Raw genomic sequence first — 23,686 nt, forward strand, 5'->3', positions numbered from 1 at the left:
AAAATATATACTGAATTGATCACAGCTACCAGATCTCTTTGGACATGCCAGAAATAAAAATGACTTTGAAAATGAATTAGGAAAAGGTGGGTGAAGAATAAAAGAACCAGGTGAAGAAGTAGGCTAACAAAGCTCCTGGCAACTGCAATGGGGTGACAAAAGGTGCCTGAAGCACAGGTGTCTCAGTGGCTGGATATACTTGTTATCAGAAGACTTCTTGCATAGGTTCAGGTCGAAGCTTTGCCTACCAATTTGCCTTAGCTGGGCCCAGAAATTTCTGGGTACAATAACTAATGGAGTGCCACAAACAGGCTGGATAGTGTTATGCTGTCCCAATTTAGTAGCCATGACCTTATGTGGTCATGAATCCCCTGAAACATGACTGTAGTGACTGAGAGAAACTCAATGTCATACTTTATCATATTTTACTTATTTAGTAGCCACATACCGCTATTGGTCCTCATCCAAGGTGGCTGGCTCAAGGTGCGTAACCAGATGGCTACAAACCCACTCAGGAGGTGCCAATAGATTGCTAACTGATTGATGCAGGTCATAAAGGAAACAGGACAACTGACAGGTCCCTGGCTCCCTTCCTGAGCCTCATAGAGGAGGCCTAAACTCTGATCTGGTGAGTCAGCCTCTGATCAGCAGCTCAGGAGATCAAGCCTCATAACATACTCAGCAGCTGGTGAGAACTGCAAGATATCATCTTGTTTGCACTGTACTTTTCATTGTATTTTTCTAGTTCTGGTACTACATAACCATGATTCTCCATTTGTGACAAAGATATATGTATATAAAGGATAGCAAGGTGGACACAGACTGGCAAAACCAAGAATGTTCAAATGAGTTCGAATGAGTAATCTCTGAGAAGCACGTTGTGACTGAACTACTCAAAAAACATACTTCAGTCCCTGAGCCCCACAAAGCACCAAGGAGCACCTTTTCACCAGCTTCCTCTAGGAAGAATGGTACATGCAGGCCTTCTGGTCCTCTGGAGAACAAGCTGTGGCAGTACAATGCACAAGATCTGAGTGTGGTGGCATACTTGTCAGCAGGGTCTTCCATGTTATTAACAAGCCCAGAGACATTTCTCAAAAGCACGACCCAACCCATGCCTTACTGGATGGAAAGTTCTAGTAAATACAATGCTAGATTTCTGCACAATGCATTCTGAATTATGTCCTGCAACAAGACCTGCCATACAGACAGGCCAAGAGTGCTTGCAATGTTCTGGATGTGCTCACCGGTGCCAGCTTGCCCACAGTTTTGATTTGCGCAGGAGACTGGGCCTGGCCCTGTAGCTGTGGAACTTGCACCTGGGAGGTCTGCTGCTGCTGCTGGGGTGGTGGCGGTGGTGGTGGTGGTGGCTGCTGCTGTTGCTGCTGCTGCTGCTGCTGCTGCTGCTGCTGCTGTTGCTGCTGCTGCCTAAGGAGCTGGAAGTGGGCAGGGGTGATGGTTTTTCCAGGAAGCTGAACCCCTGTGGCTGTGAAGAGAATGGTTTGTTAGATCTTCTTCCCATTCTCCACTCTCCTGAACAACACATGCAAGCTGCAGCTCTAACAATCTCCAAAAACAGACACAAAGTCAAGTAAACAAGCCCCTTTACCTTGGGACACCTGGGTCACTAAAGACCGGGCTGGGGTCTGCACTGGGGTCAGGTTGGTAGTGACCACAGCAGAGGCTGTCACAGAAGTGACTGCTCGAACACCCTGAGTAGTCGTCATGGACACCAGATCAGTGGTAGCAGTGGCTGGGGAGCCAACTGCTCGTTGCTGAGTGTGGACCATCTGGGCAGGAGCAGAGCCTCCAGATGTCTAGAAAAACAAATACAGGCAAGTATCACATAACTTAGCATGGCTCTTCAGGGCTTTCCAGTCACAGAACAGGAAAGAAGAGCCCCAAACTCTAGAACCAAGAAGGTACATTCCTATACACTTAGTGCTCAGAGCAGTGAGCACTCAGATATATGCTCAGAGCATAGTACTCAGAGCCTCAGAGCAGTGAGGTCTCACAGAAAATCTGATTAATCACAGAAAGAAATAATTTCATAGAATAATGTCCCCATCTCTCTTGCTTCACTCAGAAACAAGACGAATCACTGACTATCCTCCACATATCCCAACTGCACCATCCCCAAGCAGGACAGAATCTGCAGCCCTCAATCTCCAACTAGCTTCTCAGGGTTTTCATGTCTAATTTCACCTGGTCTACTACTGGCAGCAATACTGGCCTCCTGGGGACCACACTCTGAATGGAAAGGGTAGGGGCGCCAGGCCCTCCCACATCCTGCCAGGATACTCTAAACAGACCACTTCTGGTTCCACTTTTTCAATGCTCCTTAAAGTGTTTCCTTCCCTTGCCAGTACCTCAGTTCAGACATTCCTTATGCCTTCCTGGAAGGCTTGGTTTATAGCCTTTTATATTTCATTACTTAAACATTTGCATTTAAACCCAAAATACTGTTTTGCACTTTTTACTTGTTGTTTAGAAGTTCTTTTTAAAAAAGTTATTTATTTGCTAGCAGAGAGATACCTAGAGATAGAGACAGGTAGTTATATAGATGATTGATAGATTAGATTAGATAAGATAAGATAGATGGATGATAAACAGACTGATGGGGAGAGAATGGGCATACCAAGGCCTCCAGCCACCACAAAAAAAAAAAAAAAACCCTCCAGATGCATGTACCTCTTTGTACATCTGGCTTTATGTGGGTACTGGGAAATAAAACCTAGGTCATTAGGTTTTGCAGGCAAATATTTTAACTGCTGAACAATCTCTCCAGCCCTTGTTCTGCACTTTCTAGGCAACTTGGTTGCTATATGTTTCCTTTAATCTCCTGTTACCTTCTTTTCTCATCTAATCTTTCCCTATCATTTTTTGTTTTTCAAGGTAGGGTTTCACTCTAGCCCAGGCTGACCTGGAATTTCTCAGGGTGGCCTTGAACTCACAGCAATCCTCCTACTTCTGCCTCCTGAGTGCTGGGATTAAAGGTGTGTACCACCATGCCCAGCTTATGTTTTATTTTTTAATTTTTAGTTTTATCAAGGTAGGGTCTCAAAGTCAGGTCAGGCTGACTTTGAACTCACTATGTAATCCCAGGCTGGCCTCGAACTCTCTCAGTGACCTTCCTACCTCTACCTCTCTAGTGCTAGAATTAAAGGTGTGCACCCTCTGGGTTCTTTATCAATGTCTGTTTTACATACTATTTTTATTTTTTTTTTGAAGATTTGACTAAAAATTATATCATTCAATACTGTCTAAAACTAAAGTTGGGGGCTAGAAAAATGGTTTAGTGGTTAAGGCACTTGCCTGCAAAGCCTAAGAATACAGGTTCAATTCCCTAGTACCCAGGTAAGCTAGATGCACAAAGTAGCACCCTAAAGGCCCTGGTGTGCCCATTCTCTCTCTCTGCGTGCAAATAAATAAATAACATTTTTTTAAAAAACAACTTTAAGCTGGGCATGGTGGCACATGCCTTTAATCCTAGCACTCAGGAGGCAGAGGAAGGAGGATTGCCATGAGTTTGAGGCCACCCTGAGACTCCATAGTGAATTCCAGGTCAGCCTGGGCTAGAGTGAGACCTACCTTGAAAAACCAAAACTTAAAGCTAGGGCCAGGCATGGTGGCACATGCCTTTAATCCCAGTACTTGGGAGGCAGAGGTAGGAGGATTGCCATGAGTTCAAGGCCATCTTGAGATGACACAGTGAATTCCAGGTCAGCCTGGGCTAGAACGAAAAACCAAAAACAAACAGAACTAAAGTTGGAAGCTAGAGAGATGGCTCAGTATGTTAAAGGTTCTTGCTTATAAAGCCTAACAGCCTGGGTTCAATTTCCCAGGACCCACAGTAAGTCAGATGCATAAGCTGGCATATGCATCTGGAGTTCATTTGCAGTAGCAGGATGCCTTGGCATGCCTATATTCACTCTTTCTGTCTGTATCTTTCTCTCAAATAAATAAATTTTTTTTTAACAAACCAGGACAGACGCCAGGCACAGTGGCACACACCTTTAATCCCAGCACTCAGGAGGCAGAGGTAGGACTGCCGTGAGTTTCAGGCCACCCTGAGACTCCATAGTGAATTCCATGACAGCCTGGGCTAGAGTGAGACCCTACCTCAGAAAAAAAAAAAAAAAAAATCTAGGCTAGGCTAGGCATGGTGCGACATGCCTTTAATCACAACACTCTGGAGGCTGAGGTAGGAAAATCCACTATGAATTCAAGGCCAGCCTGAGGCCACCTGTTAATTCCAGGTCAGCCTAGGCTAGAGCAAGACCTTATCACAAGAAATAAACAAACATACAAACAAATAAATAAATAAAAATTAGGGCTGGAGAGATGGCTTCCTGGTTAAGGCACTTCCTGAGGACCCACATAAGCCACATACATAAGGTGGCACATGCGTCTATAGAGTTTACTTGCAGTGGCTAGAGGCCTTGGTGCACCCATTCTCTTTATCTGCCTTTTTTTCTCAAATAAATAAATTAAAATAAAAGATAACATTCCAAAGTCCCTAGGCTTCACTGTTGCATGGTGGCACACACCTTTAATCCCAGCACTCGGGAGGCAGAGGTAGGAGGATGGCCGTAAGTTCAAGGCCAACCTGAGACTACATAGCGAATTCCAGGTCAGCCTGGGCTACAGCAAGACCCTACCTTGAAAAACAAAAACAAAAAAAGAATAAAATGCAAGTATATGATATTTGAGCATGGAGAATTAGTATATAAGTTCACATATAAATATGGTATAAACTATACACATATGCATAAATTCATTGAGTTTTGCTCTTAAAGTTTGTACACTTTATCATATATGTAAATTAAACTTCAATAAAAACAAAAGAAGGTAATCTTGGCACTCAGGAGGCAGTGGACCACTTCTTTAATTTTATAGACAGAATGACAACAGATGTGTCCCACTAGCACAGCGTACGACTCCAGTGGCTCCAACCTTCCCCAGCATTGAGCACAGCAGGTTTGTACATTAAAACCATTCTCACAGGCACGGCTGCTTCGATTCCATCTCTCACATGTCTAATAATCTTGAGCACCTTCTTCCTTTTTTACTTAGTGCCAGGGACTAAACCCAGGGTACTGGGCATCTTTCTGTGACCACTTGCTAGCCACTTGCTAGCCAAGTATCTTCTCAGTGAACTGCTCTGTCTTTTCTCTACTGAGGTGAGGCATTTTCAAACAGTCGGCACACTTATGTTTTCATAGACAATGTGCACAAGATTTTTCCCAGATGTGCCTTTCATTTTCTCAATGTTTCTTAAGGACTTAGACTAAATACTGATGAAGTCTAACAGTATCTTTCATTCACAGAATTCATATCCTAAAGAAATGTTTGTCTAAACCAAAACAGCCAATATTTTCTCCTGTTTGCCTCCAGAAATGTTGTTCTGGTTCAAGTCTTTTTCAAGGTTTTGGTTTTACATAGAGGCCTATGTATGATCCATTCTGGTGGCTTGTTACATATAAGAAGTGTGGATTATGGGCCAAAGCTCATTGTTTTACATATGGCTCTATTCTGTACTGGTACCATCTGAAGAGGATAGTCCTTTCCCTTCTGATGTCCCTTGGTACTTTCATCAAACCTACTAAGTATATCTATCTACTCTTGGACTATATATCAAATGCCATCCAGCTATGTGCTGCCTTCTTACAGCACCAGGTCACATAGGGTACCACAGCAACCACATCTTCCTAGGAAAGGCACTCTCCAACCCCAAAAGGACAGCAGGCTGCTTCCAGAGCACAGCAGCTTTGAAGTGTCACTTTTATGCAGGTAAGTTTGAATAACAGTTCTAATGCTATTGTTTGACCAGTAAAACAGTAAAGAAACCATGTAACTGACACTGGAGTGTCTTCTGATCATGTACTCTGCCAGGAAAGACATGTTCTTTCCACCTGGGGAGGAGGAAGGGGCATCATCTTCTTTCCACACCTAGTCTCTACCCTGTCACAGAGGGAAAAAGCTTCCTCTCTTGCCCAACTGTCTTCATATACACTCTGGAATGTGGGAAGCCAGGTTACTGGCTACCCAAGGCAACCATATCACACCTGCTTCCTGATATGCACAGTGAGACTCATATGGCACACCTGGATTGGGTACTTGTGGTCTCATATTCTACCTTTCTGCTCTCTGAAAACATGCTAACATGCTCTGTGGGTGAAACTCATACTTCCCTCACAATATAAAAGAAAACAGTTCTGTAACACCTGAGAGTTCCAAAACTGCTATTATTTTATGAAATTCAAACTGAATCAATAATTTTCTTACCAGTGGAACATTCAAAAAGTAATATTCCCAAAATACAAAGTCTTTCCCAAGCACAGAGATAACTCACAGTCAAGGATCCAGGAGCCACAGGTGATGCGAGACGCTTGTTAATGGACTGGAAAGTGGCAGGAGAGACACCTGCTATGGTGTTGACAATCACATTTCCACTCACGGTACCTGCAGAGGACATTGGTGAGACTACAGGAGGATAAAGACCAAGCTTCTATTTCAAACCCTCTGTAACCCTCCTCACCTGCTGGAATGCTTGTCCCAGTGACCGATGTCTTAATAGTTCCTGCCTATTGGAAACGAAAAGTCAGGTAAACTTCAGGCCAAGCTCTCCTTACACAAGCCCTGCAAAGATTATACTTCACCAGGCAGATACAAACTCTTGAGCACCTTGCCTCAGCTGCCCCCAGCCTCCAACCTGACATCTTTATGCTGCCCCTCACCATTCAGACCACCTCTAACCTGCCCCTCTCACCACTTTGCATGCTCCCTTTCACTACCTGGGCTATCTCCAGCCTTGCCTGCCCCTTTTCATGCTGCCTCCAGTCAGCCCTCTTGATGATGTATGCTGTCCTTCACTACCTGGCCTGGTCCCACTCTCCCTGTGCTCTCGCATTAGCCATGTGCAAGCCTCTGTGCATGCTGTTAACATCCTTCTAACGACTCCCTTCCTGCTGTTGAGTCCTCAACTCAAATGTTGCCTCCTCTGAAAGGCTCTTCCTACCCACCCAACACTATCCTTGACTCCTTCCTGCCTGCATTAAACTAACCTTGGTCTATTCCACACTCTTCAGTTCCCCAGGAAGACAAATTGAACAGGCAAGGATAATGCCTGTCTTGTCTACTTTACTGTTATGGTCTCCCTGCTATATCGGCATACAGTAAATATACGTTTGAGTGAACAAAGAATGTTGCCCAAATCCATCTAAAATCCCACTGAAGCCCAATAAGGAAAAAAAAAAAAACTAATGAAAATGATTATATTTTAAAAAATATTTTCATTCTTGGCTAACAGTCTGAAGGAAACATTACCCTTATTCAGCACAAAGCCTATTCTCTACAAATGTAACTCTTCATATGAGGTTTCACTGTTTGTGTGACACAATGACATGACACACAAGGAAAGGAGCAAGTACAGATGCCAACAACTTTGGTCTGTAGAGCTAATTCTAATCTTTGGATATTTTGTACATTTATGGCTTAGGCATATAGGTAGCTAGTGTGTCCTCGGGAGGTGGCTGACTTTGGCCCTCCATGCACACAAGCTCAGACGGTATTGCTCTGCCTACCTACAGGTAATGAAGCAGCAATCTCATCTCTGTCATGTTTGACCAAGATCTAGATTTGTGCATGTGTGCTTAGGCAGGGTCTCGTTTTGTTAGCTCAGACTGACCTCCTCCTGCCTCAACCTCCCACATGCTAGGATTACAAGCACAGAACACCATGCTCAGCTTCAGGATCCAGGTTCTTCTTAGTCCAGATCCCTGGACCAAGAGTAGACTCATCCTCCCAACCCAGTGAGACAGCTAGTCCATGAGCCCTACAGGATGGCAAAGCCAGGTGAATGAGCAGAATTCCTCTGGGGCAGACCCATGCTTGTGCCTTGTTTCACTTTGGAGGGAGGTCTGTAGGCTATGGGTTCAGAGTCTCTTACCAACACAGCAGTGTTGCCCACAGTCGTCATTGTGGGCTGTCCCTTTGGTTGGGCCTGTATGGGCTGTGGCTGGGCCTGGGCCTGTGTCTGGACAGCAGGCTGCCCCACTGCTGGCTGGCTTCCTGCTGCCTGTTGCTGTGGCAATGATGGTGGTGGCTGCTGTGGGGGTGGTGGGGGCGGCGGTGGCTGTTGCTGCTGCTGCTGCTGCTGCTGCTGGGTGGGGGGTGGTTGCACCACAGCTGGCTGTTGCGCCTTCTGTTGATCAGCCAAAGCCTAGAAGAGTCAAGTGGAAAAAGTTGCTGGAGGAATGGAATCTGGCCTAGGCCAAGACATGGCACAGCAACAACTTATTCCAGAGAGGGCCCAGGGACCAGGGTGTCATACCTTTTTCTCTTTTGCAATTCGCTCAGCACGAAGAGATGCAACCTGAATGGGAGGCAGTGGCTTGTCATAATTGATTCCACTAAAAGATAAAAGCCAAAGTTAAGATATAGCACACAGTAGCGCCTTTATATGCAGCTTCACTTATATGTGTCAGCCACTGTCTAAAACTATTATTGGGAAATTTAAAAAAAATTAAGGTACCTTTCTGCTAGCACTGAAGCATGCTTGGGGTTCTTCTGAAAAGGATTCATACCAAGCCTGCAGCAAAGAAAAGAGGGCAGTAATCAATAAACAAAGGAGAACATAACCAATCAAGAGAACATTTCAAATACCAGCCTCTCAGCTGAGGCAATCATAGTTAATGAGTGAGAGCCCAGGGAACATACAAAGGCTTGATCGGGGGACTTCTCTTGCCAGCAGTCATTTTCATCAGGTCAAAGTGGCTAGTGTACAGCTGGGTATGAGTGGCATTCTCATCCTGGGCATAGATCTGGCTCGTACGGAGTGGACGATTATTCTTACTCTAAAATAAAATTGATACAAGCTCATCAAATTTGTACCACTGGACAAGTTTGGACAATTCTGGAAACAGACATTGTTGAACTGAAGCCTGTGGCTAAGCTCCATGTGACTGAATCCAAGCTTTACTTCCTTTCCCTTCCCTCCCCTCCCTTCACCCTCTCCTCCCTTTCCTTCCTTTATCTTCCTTTATGAGACAACATAGTACAATAGTAGCAATACTGGGTGGCTGTCACTTGCTGGTGGCTGGTAGTATTTCCCAAAGCTTGGGAGGAGCCCTGCTCAGGTGAGCTTCACATTTACCCAGACAGAAATCTCTTTCCTTCGGCTGAGGAGAGAGGTGTCAAACAAAGTACTTTTGGGGTCACATTCTAGGGCCACACAGCAGATGACAAGGTAGGGCCAACTACAAACCTTCACATGTTGGGTCCAATACTCATGAACATTGATCCCACAAACACTTTCTACCCACAGTGGACAGGGATGGTGACAATTAGGGACTTTTAAGAGTATACTCTTCAGGGGATGTGGCATCAGTTGTGCCTGATGATCTTTCTTGCATAAACCCCACAGCTAAACAAAGAGATCCCTACTTGCTACCAAGAAAGCTTAGGTCTCCACAGCATTGCAGAGCAGCTCCTTCATGTGTGGACAGACCCACTGTCTTAGAGATGCATCTGTGCAAGGTGTTCGGGGACAAGTGTTCATAGTCCCTCTTGGCCCAAGGTTCTCTCTGGCTTCAACATGTTTAAATCCTGATCAACCTCATGACTGGAGTCAGTGATGTACTTATGCATATATACACATGTGTGCACATTTATGATATATGAATGTCTGTTGCTTGAGGAGTGCCTTAAGTTCAGAGGGAATGCCAAGGAAATTCAAAACTAAAACATAATGTGTAAGGTTTCATGGGTCTCCTTCCTGAGCAATGTCTTCTACCTGAGCATTCTTCTAGCAAAACAAAACTAGGAATAGCTGAGGTAGAAGGATCCCTGTGAGTTCGAGACTAACCTGGGAGTACAGCATGAGTTCCAGGTTAGCCTGGACTAGAGTGAAACCCTGCCTTGAAGAAAAAAAAAAAAAAAAAAACCTAGGCAAAGGGAAGAAGGGAGAAGGAAGTAAGAGTCAATACATCACACCCACCACCACAGTGCAGGCAAGCCAAGGCCAAAAACAGGAGGACTGTGAGTTCAGTGACATGAGCCCAAGTTAGCTCGAGCTGTGCCAGCTCTGGGGCTACAAGCATATGACTATTCTATACTTGATCATGCCCAGTCACCAAGTCACAAGCCTCAACCACAGGTGTGACAAGGCCTGTGTGAACAACAAGGAGGCTCTGAATATCCCCTGAGAGGGCTCAGCAAGTCACTGTGTGGTCCTTTCAGATGAAGAAGCAAATCCTCTATGCATAGGAATAAAAGGCACTGTATGTCTACTGTTCTATCCAGGCTCAATCTAATCTTGTTGTGCTCCTGTGCACAGGTGCTTACACAAAGCTTTCCAACTCACTCAGAACATCTCCTTCGTACCTTATAAATATTTTGTGCCTTTTTCTTTGGATTAGCTTCACAAATCAGCTATAAGAGAAGAAAAAATTTTAGCTTTATTTTTTCCATATTAAGTTAATGGCTATTATTATAAATGCTTCCAGAACATTAAAGAGTGAATGTGAGATTTCAGGAAGTATTATGGTAGAGGTACCACAAAATGGTATCATGAGGAAGGCTTGCTTTTTTATTCTGAGCAAAAAAGCAAACAAATGTTTTGTTCTGAGAGGAGTGTTTTAGAAATGGCAAAAGATGGCTGAAGAAGTGGTCACAGAAATTAAGTGACTGTGGTAATCTCATCCTGACAGCAAATCTGGCTCATATACTGAGTCATTTTCACAAACTGAAACCAAAACAGCAAACCCAATATAAGGATGAACATCTGCCTCCACCAACGTGCCTGTTGCTCTGATGCTGACAGACACCTCAAAGAAGTCAGAAAGGCAGTGTTCTCTGCACACCTGCCTCCCATCTGTCACTGGAAGTGGGGCAGAATATTTGCAAATGCTGGTATGACAAGGCCTGTGGACAATGTGCAGAGAGACAAGCAGTCAAGTGGCAAAAAGAAGAAAGCTATATGAAGATAGCCAGATGGAGAAATGGAACAAGACAAACACTGCCCAAGTGGGGAAAAGCATGTGGAGGCCTGTATGTGCCTGAGCAGCAGCACCAACTCATCTTGGGACAGGATGACTTCTTAAATGAAAGACACAATGGTTTGGCTATACTATCAGTAAATAAATACTTGAAATACTCATAGTTAACCCAAAACAGAGACTGCTTGTCAGACCACTGAGTCAGCATGAAAGCAGCAGAGGAAGGACAGACAGACTCTTCTTTAAGTAAGCTAGTCATTAAGAAAAGTTATTTTTTCTCTTACTCATTACATTCTTTTAAAAACTATGACCAAGGACTGAACAGCAAATGCAAACAGATGTTAATATCTGACTCAACTGCTACTAATACCAACCATGATCTCATCAAGTGCAAGGTGACTCTCTCCATGGCTGTGCCTGTTCTGTGCCAATCACTGTGTTGTGTGATGTGGATCTCACTGAACAAGGAGGCTGACCTCGCCACAGTCCACAGGGACAGGCGAACTGCTCAACAACACACAGCAGGATCTGGCCACTGTGTAGGCCTATGTCCTCCCAGGAAGACCAAGGAAGCCAGGCTCACCTTCCCCTCCTCTCTGGGAATGATGACGTTCTCATAACGATTCCGGCACTGCTTGGAAGAGCGGTAGATTCGACTGCAAGAGTTGACAACATCACTGACAAGGTCCCAGTTGGGTGTGTGGGCAGGTGACACAATCGTGAGGTTCAAGGGCAGCTCAAGTAACTGCTTTACAGCCTGGAGGACAAGGTTCCAGATCAAACAGGTCAGCAAGCTGCAAATGCATTGGTGTTGTCTTCCTTTATGCCAAAGACACCCCCCCACCCACACACACACAAAACAATCACATTGTGAATATATCGCCATGGGAATGCTCAGACAGAAGATAACATGGCCATTCACCTGCAGTAGGGCCCAATCCTCGCCAATAAGCCACTCAGGGCTGTCCTGGGCAGGCTCCCCTGAGGACTTGACATAGGTGGGCAGAGGCTTGGCAAAGGGTGTCTGCTGCTTCAGCAACAGGTTCTTCTTTTGCTCTTTGCCTTCACGCCGGATCTTCAACATGCCTGGTGTTGCCCGGTCAAACAAGGACCGTGGTGGGACAACTGCCTCACCATGCCTCTGCTTCTTCTTCCTTCCTGCAGCTGAACAAGAGTGAGCTTCAGCAATAATAGATACTAGAATATTTTCATGCCAGCAGGGTGAGAATAAAGGGAAGACGAAGAAAGCATGCAAAAGTCATGTGGGCCAAAGGGCTATAGATGTTCCTACTAATGGCAAAATCATTTTCTTGCATTTACTATTTGTATTTTGGTTTTTGTTAAGTCAAAGTCTCACTTCGTAGCCCAAGCTGGCCTTGAATTCTCATGATCTTCCTGCTTCGTACAGATACTTCCTCCTTGTGTTTTCTAGTATTGATTGCTATAAAGGATCAAGGTTCCTCACTCAGCAAGGAACATGGTACAATAGGCAACAGGTGGGCATGTGTTTCCCCTCTACCCACTCCAGCAGAAGAGCCACAGTGACTGCCCCCCACACCTCAGCAAAGCAACATCTGGGAGCTGAAGCTTTTCAGGAATGCACACCTGCAGGGTCAGTTTTGTGGCGCTTACGCTCCTTCCTCACATAAACAGGAGGCAGCTTAGCTTCTGGGATAGGTGTGGTTTCATACATAAGACACATAACTGAGTCGATGTAGATGTCATTGTCATCCTGAGGAGGAGTGGGTGGGGTCCAGAGCTGTGTAGAGAAAGCAAGTCCCATAAGCTGCCAAAATATGGAAGCCAGGCTTCATTCAGGTACACATGAAGAGGGATTACATACCGGCATAACTTCAGTCTGTCCGTCAGCATCCTCATACACATACTCCTGTAAGAACATGAGCATGTTTAAAATGCAACAAAGGCTGTATGCCACAAATTACTTACTTTCATACTTGGTAAGTCTGACTAACAATTAAAACTGTAAGATTTAAAACCATGTTTTACTCAAAACTGGCAACACAATTCAGAAAATATTAAGTGTCCCACTAAAAATCTCTAATAGTGTCAGTTATCAGGAAAGTGCTTTTAGGATAGGAGTTAGGCGGGAGGAGGAGTAACATGAGCTGAGGGAGTTGAGCGCTCTCCTCTGGGGTGGAAGTGTAGCATACCATGCTGTAGGCATCCTCCCGTGTGTAGGTAAGAAGCTCAGCCTCCTCCTGCTCAAGCTGCAGATGAGCCTCCCTCTCCTTCAAGGCCTGGGCATTGCGGGACTCCCAGTCCCTCATTGACTCCATCACCACATCCTGGCAGAAAGAGAACCAGCAAAGACACTTTCAAGATAAGAGTGGAAAAGCCACCCCTTGAGGCTCTGGCCATCTGTCGCCTCCCCCAGCCACTGTGCTATGTGAAGTCCTGACATTATCATCCACATAGGGGTATCTCCTCAAAATGCTATACAAGCTCCACCTCCCAAAGTGTAAGCCACACCATCAGTCACAAAGCTGCTTCAAACCAAGTACAAAGATATCAAGGGAAAAAGCACACTAAATACAGCTGCATCCATGGGGATCCCAAGATCTCATTTCAGTTAAGTTCCTGCACTGCTAATTTAATGAAATCATTTACTTCAAGTCAAATTCAGCACTAGACTTTTTTTTTTTTTTTTTTTGAGAGCGACACAGAGAGAAAGACAGAGGGAGAGAGAGAGAATGGGCGCGCCAGGGCTTCCAGCATCTGCAAACGAACTCCAGACGTGTGTGCCCCCTTGTGCATCTGGCTAACGTGGGACCTGGGGAACCGAGCCTCGAACCAGGGTCCTTAGGCTTCACAGGCAAGCACTTAACCACTAAGCCATCTCTCCAGCCCAGCACTAGACTTTTTAACATGTTAAACTGATCAAAAGTTAATTCTCTTACCTCACTGTTTTTCTCTTTTTCTTGCTCAAGGGTCATGTGGAACAATTCCAAGTAATTCAAGGCATATTTTTCAATTGGTGTAAGCTATTTCAAAAGCACATTATTTTAAAATAGGGTTGGCAGCAAGTTAATAAATAAAATTTCCTATAAAATCCCCTCACCAATATTTAAATCAAAAAGTGGCTGTTCTTAAACTAAACAAAAATATTTTACAAAATGGCTCAAGTGTTAAATACTTATGTTTTAAAGAAGAAAAATTCCCAAACCTGTTCCATAAAATCAGCCAGCTCCTCCAGTTGTGATGGCTCTTTGTCACACATAGAGCTGTCCAAGTCTGAGGGTACACCTCCAGTGATGGATCTGGGCACAGTTCCATCTGTAGACCTCTGCTCATCTTCTTCCAAATATTCGATGCTCTTGAGGGCCTAAAAGGAGTCTATGCTGGGACTTATGAGACATACTTTTCAAATGATGGGATTCATAACATTAAAGGAGATACACTGTTAAACAATCTCCCAGCCTCAAAGACTAGTTCTCTCCTTTGAGATGCTTGCATAAATGACAGATAAGACACTCTGGTGGTAAGAAAACATGAGTGAATGTAATAAACATCTGAACCTTCTGAAATTACTATCAAGCTGGACAAGAAATTCCATGGAAGAAGAGAATACTGGCATGGGTAAAGAATGCCCAATCAGAGAAAAATGAGGACACTAGAGCACCACAAACAAGAAGGAGCTGTGTGGCTGCATCTTGTACATGGTACGCACCACTGACCACAGGTGCTAACACAGGGAGAAAAAGACAGAGATTTCTAAACAATACAAACATTGTACATAGCAGCCAAAATCAAGTGCACAGGGAACCGAAGTAGAGGTGCCCAAGAAGATACAGGATGACAGTTTGGTCAGAATCCAAGGCATTCACATTGAAAAGCTGCTATTGTTCACTCTGGCCAGGAGCACATGTGACAGTGGCTCAGACACACTCAGGTCTGAGATGATACAGCTGTGGTCAGAAGATACAGATTAAAATTAGGCAAGTGGTTTGGTTTCTAGGGCCATCTGATAAACCTGTGGTTTAAAACACGGTGGCCAGTGGTTTCCCACCAGGAATGGATGGTAAGACCCTATTACTGAAAACTCCACATACTTGGGCAACAAGGTCACTGAGAAATCCTGCTGGAGCTGAGCTGAAAACCTCCTCCATGTAGACCAGCTGACAGAAAGCTGGAAAAAGCCACACTGAATGCAGTTCAATGGGAGAGAAATCACCAGTAAAGATACTCCACAGTGGACATTGCAAGCCTTAAATTTGGCCAGCCTGGCCAAATGAGCCAACAGGTGCAATATAGTCAAGTCTGTTATGGGGGAAACCCTGCCTCTAATTGGACTGGAAACCCGCTCCATGGGGGAGGGGGATACATCCCTGATATTGAAAACCTACAATAGGGGTAGTCATGAGCACTAGGAGTATAATGTCTGCTGGTGTCTGGCTAACATGTATATACTCTGCTCAAACTGCCCAGTAAGCACTACTCTTAATGTTCATACACATATATGAATGTTACTCTCACTTTTGGTTAAAGAAGCTTCTCTTTTTCAGATGGCAGTGACCTTGAGATAACTCAGAAGGCATCATGGTGCTGAGAATCAGTGACAGAGTGCTCAGCACTGAAATATCTCTTATCACATCTTCCAAGGCTTAGGAAGAGGTGGTGGAAAGAATTAAGAGCCAAAGGAAGGGTAGGACTCCACAACGTGCTCCTCCAGACACAAAATGGCCTGGATATCCATAACCTCACAGTACCTGACATTAACTACACAAGACCATCATAATAGGAGAGGAAAGATCATGATGTCAAAATAGCAGAGAAACTGATTGAGAGAGGGAAGGGATATGATGGAGAATGGAGTTTCAAAGGGGAAAGTGGGGGCAAGGAGGGAGGGAATTACCATGGAATATTGTTTACAATTATATAAGTTGTCAATTAAAAAAAAATAAAAATTTGGGCTGGAGAGATGGCTTAGCAGTTAAAGCCTAAGGATCCTAGTTCAAGGTTCTAATCCCCAGGACCCACTTAAACCAGATGCACAAGGTGGCGCACGCATCTGGAGTTCACTTGCAGTGGCTGGAGGCCCTGTGGCACCCATTCTCAATCCATCTGCCTCTTTCTCTCTGTTTGTCACTCTCAAATAAATAAATGAAAATAAACAAAACTTTTTTTAAATGATTAGTAAATTTAACTATTCATAAATGAATTTTTGTTTTGAACTTGAAAATATATATATTTGGTAGCCAGGCGTGGTGGCACACATCTTTAATCCCAGCACTCGGGAGGCAAAAGTAGAAGTCTCACTGTGAGTTCGAAGTCAATCTGGGACTACAGAAACAGTTCCAGGCAGCCTGGGCTACAGTGTTTTTATTTTCAAAAAATAACAAACAAAATATGGTCAATACCACATAATGCACACAGAAATTATTTCCATAAGATAATAAAGGAGGACACTATGGTGACCTTGGAGAATATTTTAAACAGAATACAAAAATCCCCGACCAATATCCGGGCGTGGTGGCACACGCCTTTAATCCCAGCACTCGGGAGGCAGAGGTAAGGGGGATCGCCGTGAGTTCGAGGTCACCCTGAGACTACATAGTGAATTCCAGGTCAGCCTGAGCCAGAGTGAGACCCTACCTCGAAAAACCAAAAAAAAAAAAAAAATCGCTGACCACAAACAAGACTTAGAACCCTGGATGGTGGCAGGTCTGGAAATCTCCGTCGGTCAATACAGCAAACTACAGCATAGGTGTCATGCACATGCCCAACAGAGGCCAAGACCATAATACATACAAGAAAACCAAAAATCCATTGAGAAAAATAGAATAAAAAAAAAACTTGACAGGTGTAGTGGTACATGCCTTTAATCTCAGCACTTGGAAGGCAGAGGTAGGAGGATTAGGATCGTCATAAATTCAAGGATATCCTGAGACTACATAGTGAATTCCAGGTCAGCTTGAGCTAGAGCAAGACCCTACCTCTCAGGGGAAAAAAAGAAAGAAAAAAAACCCTAGGTACTTTATTTTAAAAGTATCCAGGGGCTGGGATGAGGCTCGGTGTTAAAGGCTTGCATGAGGCTCTGGGATCTATCTTTAACAAGTGTATGTGTGGGGGCGGGGGCGGGGGGGGGGGAGGGAAGCCAACAAGGGAGGCCAGGTGTGGTGGTGCACGCCTTTAATCCCAGTGCTGAGGAGGCAGAGGTAGGAGGATTACCACAAGTTCAAGGCCATCCTGAGACTACATAGCGAATTCCAGGTCAGCCTGAGCCAGAGTAAAACCCTACTTTGGGAGGAGAAAAATAAATAAATAAAAAAGCCAGCAAGGGCTAGAGATGGCTCAACAACTAAGGAGCTTGCCTACAAAGCCCAATGACCCCCATTTGATTCCAAAGTCCCATTCAGGGCTGGAGAGATAGCTTAGTGTTTAAGGCACTTGCCTCCAAAGCCTAACAAGCCAGGCTCAATTCCCCAGCACCAACATAAGCCAGACACACAAGGTGGGGCATGCATCTGGAGTTCCTCTGCAGTGGCTGAAGGACCTGGCATTTCCTTTCTCTCTCTCCTCCTCCCCCCCTTTCCCCTTCTCTCTCAAATAAATTAATAAGATTTTTTAAAAGGTTGAGTGTATACAATATATGAAATTAAATAAAAACAAAATAAAACAAAAGAAGTACCCACACAAAGCCAGATGCATATAGGAGTTTGTTTGCAGCAGCTAGTGGCCCTGGTGCACCCATTCTCATATCCCCCCACCCCCTGCCACTTCTATGCTTGCAATTTTTGTTTGTTTTTTTTGTTTTTTTTCAAGGTAGGGTCTTGCTCTAGCCTAGGCTGACCTGGAATTCACTATGTAGTCCCAGGCTGACTCACAAACAATCCTCCTACTTCAGCCTCCCAAGCATTGGGATTAAAGGTGAGCACCACCATGCCCAGCTTAATATTTGTTTTTAAAACCCAGCAAACACATGTAAAAGTGTTCAAATTCATCACCAAGTAGCAAGATGCAAATTAAAACTGCTAGGTGAGCCTGTTACTTATCCCAGGCATTGGCTGGTGCACAGCAGTTGCAGCACTCACACATGAACATGAAAATAAGCTTCTGTACACTGGTATATATCACATGGCTGCATACAGTAGCCACAACACATGCCTGCTGGACAGGAACTCTACTCCAAGGTCCACATTCAGTAGGAATGCATAAGCATACTCACACCTAAGATAATGTATGAGCATATTTTGAACACCAAGTAGACCATACACAGGATGGCAGGGATGGCAAGCATTGTGATGAATTCATACAGACCATCACCCAACAGCAGGGACAGATACACAACTGTCACACCGGATGATGAGCAGAGCCAAAGTGTAGAATTCCATTCACACCCACTTCAAGATGGGCAACTGTGGTCAGACACCACAAGAATGCTCAGTTCTGGAAGAGGGGTGGCTGGGGGAAGAGGAAGGCCCTTCTGAATAGCTCACTTTTAGAAACAGGAGAGGCTGTAGTTGGCCAACACCACCATTTGCTAGAACAAGCTATAACAGGAAAAAGCACAGGCCTTCCACAGAAGAACACCAAAGGAGGGAATGGGAAGCAGGGTCTGAGGAGGAAAGAAATCCCTCCCTTCATAGGTATGTGGAAGGTGTTGGCCCTGGCAGGCAGCTGTTATGTCTGGAACAACTAGTCATCTCACAGGACCCATGTGCACAACCCCAAATGTTCCAGACCCAAACCATGCACCCAAAATATTATCACTTCAACAAAAAACTAACAAAAGAAGTGTTAATAAGGAACTCCGGGGCCTTGTATAAGTCTTCAAAACCAGCTGTGGATTTTACAATGACAGACACAGGTGATTTTTCATCTAATATTTTAAAATATTTTTATTTATTTATTTGCAAGTGGCGGGGTGGGGGGAGAGAATGGCCACACCCGGGTCTCTAGCCACTCCAAACGTATGTGCTACTTTTATGTGGGTACTGGGAAACAGAACTAAGGTCATAGGTTTTACAGGCAAGTACCTTTACCACTGAGCTATCTCTCCAGCCGTTGAGTTTTATTTCTAGTGCTCAGGAGACATATGGGGCCAGTGTCTATGAGTGAGACAGAGGAAGAGGAGCCAAAATAGTTCAATACCAAAAATCAAGCATGGCTAGAAAGTTCTAATAAAAACAGAAACAGGGTCTAGAGAGATGGCTCAGTGAGCAAAGTACTTGCCATGCAAACATGAGGCTCTGAGTTCAGATCCCTAGTACCCACATAAATACCAAGGAATCCCCACCTGTAGATCTTAGCACCTGGAAGGTAGAGATGGGATCTTCAGGAAAAATTAACTGAGCTAAGACTAACTGAAGTAGTAAGCTCTTAGGTCAATTGAGAGACCATGCCTCAGTAATCAAGTAGGGAGCAACTGAAAAAGATACCCAATGCCAACCTTTAGACTACACGTACATACCTAAGTGCCCATATTCATATGAACACACACACTCTCTCTCTCTCAATACAAAACAGCAAGGACAAAAACTGAGAGTGGGCCACAGAAACATGAGATCAGCATCTTCACCATTCCCTTAACACATCGCTACAGGAGGGAGAAGAAAGAGGGAAGGAGAGGAAGGGAAGGGAGGCTACAGAGGGTAGAAAAAGGAGCACATAGATCAGGAAAGAGAAAGGACATGGTCAGGGCTCCAACAGAGCACTCTTTTTTCAAACAAGTCTTCAGGGCTAACCAGATTTACTCTCACCTCTATGAAAGGTCTTGCAATCTTGGGTGCAATGGTTTCACTGACAGAAGGTTCCTGAGAAAGCACCACAAATTCCTCAGCTTTCACAGGAAAGCCAGCATCGTCCATGGGTGAGTAAACCTCAAAGAGCTCCTGGATAGTACGCTGAATACAAATAGGCATGTTATTTTCCAGGACCATAGAATGTAGTGTCTGAGCATTAGGCACCATAAAAGACCATAAGACATCATTCCTCATTAGTATACACTAAAACAACACAATTATTTGCTGTACTATTCCTCACTCTGATTTTTTTGGGGAAAGGGTACACAGGGGGTTCAAACAAAACAGAATCTCACTAGTTAATCAAGTCTAGCTACAAATCCTCCCCCTGGGATTACAGGCCTGCACCAACATGCCCAGCTACCCTGAGGATTCTTAGCATATGAAGAATACCTGAGTTAAGAATGCCATGGAGTAGTCATTTCCCTGAGCAGCTACTTCTCGGATTAAATCTTTAGTTCCATTTTTCAACAATTTCTCTTCAATGGAATTGCCACTGACAAGCCTAAAAACAAGAAAATACAAACAGAAAGAAGACAGTTAAGTCATCTAGAAATACAATTAGTCAAGAGCAGGGCCTGGGAAAACGGTTCAATATTAAAGGCAGTTGCTGACAAAGCTTGATGGTCCAGGTTTAAAGCTGCCCATGTAAGCTGGATGAAAAAGTGGTGCAAGTATCTGGTGTTCAGTTGCAAAGGGGGGCAAGAAGCCCCGGCACACCCATACACATACACACATATGCAAACAGATACTAGATACTAGAGTAGATCATATAGATAAAGTCAAGGGTAGACACAGGTGTCAAGACAGCAGGCCTCATATTCTGACCAACACTTATGAGGCCTGTCATCTTTCAATCTCCCTCTAATCTTGGTTCCAGTCTCCCAGACAGCTCAGTGGGTGTGGTGGTTTGATTCAGGTGTCGCCCATAAACTTAGTGTTCTGAATGCTAGGTTCCCAACTGATAGAGATTTGGGAATTAATGCCTTCTGGAGGCAGTGTATTGTTGGGGGTGGGCTTATGGGTGTTACAGCCAGTTTCCCCATGCCAGTGTTTGGTACACTCTCCTATTGCTGTGGTCCACCTTATGTCGGCCAGGGGTGATGTCCACCCTCTGCTTATGCCATCGTTTTCCCCTGCCATCATGGAGCTTCCCCTCGAGCCTGTAAGCCAAAATAAACCTCTTTTTCCCACAAGCTACTCTTGGTTGGGTGATTTCTACCAGCAATGTGAACCTGGCTGCAACAGTGGGCAATCTAAAACATGAGCTTTTGCACCTGTGTGGCATCCCTCTGCCTGATACTCTTTTCTTCCACCACTTTCAACCTTTTAATGTCTCAGTTGTTTGGACTTATCACCACTGTCCTTTCTGAAACTTTCTCTGACCTCAACAAGCAGAGATGACTATTTCCCTGACTTGCCAAGAAGTAACTCATTCTCACTTAAATATTAGTATTTTTCATCTTTTATATCCTGAAAGCTTTGAGACCCACAGAAGATGCTCAAGTAAGACTGGGCTGTGGATGTTACCCCCATTTAACAGACAATAGAGCAGGCACAAGCCATTCATAATCTATTATCTCCTTATGATGCTCACTTGCTTCTAAGATGCTAAATGCTAAAACCCAAGAAAACTCAACAATTCTACCAAGATTTTTACAGGAATGAAAAGAAATACAAAACTGTTTTTGCACATGCACACATGTGTATGTATGTGTCCTATGGCACACATGTAAAGATCAGAAGATAGCCAGGCATGGTGGCATACGCTTTTAATCCCAGGCAGAGGTGGGAGGATTGCCATGAGTTCAAGGCCGCCCTGAGATTACATAGTGAATTCCAGGTCAGCCTGAGATAGAGCGAAATCCTATCACGGGGCGAGGGGGAGGGAGGGGGGGAGGGAGCAGGAGATAACTTCAAGGTGTCTATGCTCTGCCTCTTTTGAAAAGAGGTCTCCTGTTAGTGAAAATGAATTGCCAGACTAAAGGAACATCAGACTAGCTGATTTGCTACCTTTAAATGCTTTTGGCTCTATCTCCCATTGCCACAGATTCATGTGCCGGCTTTATGTGGGTGCTGAAGAACTGAACAAGGGTTGTCAGGCCTTGCTAGAAGGTGCCTCTAGCCACTAAGCCACCTCCCCAGCCCAGAATTAAAATTTTCAAGGAAAAAAAAAGGACACTTTAATTAAGGAACCTAGATAGATACAGAAAATCAGCCAGGCGTGGTAGCACATGCCTTTATTCCCAGTACTCAGAAGGCAGAGGTAGAAGGATCAGTATGAGTTCAAAGCCACCCTGAGACTACATAGTGAATTCCAGGTCAGCCTGGGCTAAAGGGAGACCTTGTCTTTAGGGAGGGAGAAGGGGGAAAGGGGAGGGAAGGGGAAGGGAGGGAAAAGAAAGAAACAAACAAGGATCACAGACTGAGATAGCACCAAATGCAAACAGAAAAACTACTCAATAATGAGAAGTGGCAACATGATCCAGAAAGATATACAACTCAGGACATAGTTTGCCTACACTTGGGAAAAAAGAAATGGAATCCGTCTGTCTTGACCATAATAACATATGCTCAGCATAAAAAATTCAATTATATATGAGTAGGAGGAATGGGAAAAAATATCACCTGGACCCCAATCCCTCTGAGATGCTCGGTATATCCTGTTATTTTACACACACACACACACACACGGGGAGGGGGGGGGAGTTACAGTGCTTGTCTGCAAAGCCTAAGGACCCAGATCTCTCCAGATCCCACGTAAGTCAGATAGATGCACAAGGTGATGCAACCACATAAAGTCGCACATGCACACAAGTCTGGAGTTTGACAGCAGTGACTGGAGGCCCTGGAGTGCCAATTCTCTCTCTCTCTCTCTCTCTCTCTCTCTCTCTCATTAAAAAAAAGGCAAAAAGAAGGTGAAATTTTGTTATCTTGTTTTATTGAGAGTCTCTGTGTAGCTGAGACTGACTTTTTGTTGATGTTTCTTGAGACAGTGTTAATATACAGTCCAAGCTGACCTTGAACTCATGATCCTCCTGCCTTAGCTTCCCAAGTGTTGGGTTTACAGTATGTGCCACCACACCATATGGGTAACTTTTCTTTTGTTGTTTGTTTTTTGAGGTAGGGTCTCACTCTAGCTCAGGCTGACCTGTAAATTACTATGTAGTCTCAGGGTGGCCTTGAACTCATGGCGATCCTCCTACCTCTGCCTCCTGAGTGCTGGGTTTAAGGTGTGCACCACCACGCCTAGCTGTGGGTAAGTTTTTTTTTTTTAATTTATAAAATAATATATTAAAATGCTGGCAAATTTGAAAGCAAATCTTTCAGTCAGTAATTCAGAATTCAACATTACAAAGTATTGTACAGGCAAACAGCCTGAGTTACACTTATGTCTTACTAGATACAAATAAATAGTACAGACAATGAAACACAAACGAAAGGTTTTCCTGTCCAGCTTCACAAAGCAAAAAGAACAAATTAGTTCCAGAGTTAAATGTTCTATGAACAGATGGCCAATTTGTTTCTAGTCGCTTTGTCTTCCACTATGAAAGTCCCTTTATCCTGGAGCAAGTGCACAAAGGCAAGACTGCATCCCTCCTGTTCCCTCACATCACACTTGTAAGCTTCACTTTCAGCATGACTTCAGCTAACCCATGAAGATGTCTAAGTGCCACCCTGTCTACTTAGCAAGGTCCTGTCTATTCAATAAATAAACTGTCCTCTCAGACTAATATTCCAGGCACATAATATTCTCAGTCTAAACAGTTTATTCTGCGATGTTTATTGGTCACTGCCAGCCTTTTTCAGTAACCATGCCTGTGAGGACTTTGAAATTCCAGAAACTCTGCAAGAAACCTTCATAGTATAAATGTGTACATTAAGTTGAAGGGTATTCTTATTTCACATGAATGCAGAGGTCGG

The 23,686-nt window shown here is 44.3% G+C and overlaps 1 protein-coding gene across 14 annotated transcripts in view; it reads right to left on the minus strand.

The window, feature by feature from the left end:
• The window catches only part of Ep400 (E1A binding protein p400), a 209,566-nt gene that overhangs the window by 18,708 nt on the left and 167,172 nt on the right, over positions 1-23,686 (minus strand). For 9 of the 14 annotated variants that reach the window (XM_045156093.1, XM_045156098.1, XM_045156097.1 and 6 more), the window contains 18 exons: positions 20,156-20,267; positions 19,721-19,864; positions 14,185-14,343; positions 13,919-14,002; positions 13,172-13,306; positions 12,844-12,888; positions 12,606-12,759; positions 11,923-12,164; positions 11,584-11,757; positions 10,387-10,434; positions 8,722-8,858; positions 8,537-8,593; positions 8,336-8,414; positions 7,952-8,224; positions 6,542-6,587; positions 6,356-6,465; positions 1,610-1,817; positions 1,248-1,486 (listed from right to left, as the gene is read on the minus strand). In XM_045156093.1, coding sequence (XP_045012028.1) covers positions 1,248-1,486; positions 1,610-1,817; positions 6,356-6,465; positions 6,542-6,587; positions 7,952-8,224; positions 8,336-8,414; positions 8,537-8,593; positions 8,722-8,858; positions 10,387-10,434; positions 11,584-11,757; positions 11,923-12,164; positions 12,606-12,759; positions 12,844-12,888; positions 13,172-13,306; positions 13,919-14,002; positions 14,185-14,343; positions 19,721-19,864; positions 20,156-20,267 — 2,446 coding nt within the window. The remainder of the gene's footprint in view (positions 1-1,247; positions 1,487-1,609; positions 1,818-6,355; positions 6,466-6,541; positions 6,588-7,951; positions 8,225-8,335; positions 8,415-8,536; positions 8,594-8,721; positions 8,859-10,386; positions 10,435-11,583; positions 11,758-11,922; positions 12,165-12,605; positions 12,760-12,843; positions 12,889-13,171; positions 13,307-13,918; positions 14,003-14,184; positions 14,344-19,720; positions 19,865-20,155; positions 20,268-23,686) is intronic. The other 5 variants (XM_045156107.1, XM_045156096.1, XM_045156106.1 and 2 more) reach the window with 2 other exon arrangements.

This window comes from Jaculus jaculus, chromosome 8 (assembly GCF_020740685.1).
Source record: "Jaculus jaculus isolate mJacJac1 chromosome 8, mJacJac1.mat.Y.cur, whole genome shotgun sequence".
Lineage (NCBI taxonomy): Eukaryota > Metazoa > Chordata > Mammalia > Rodentia > Dipodidae > Jaculus > Jaculus jaculus.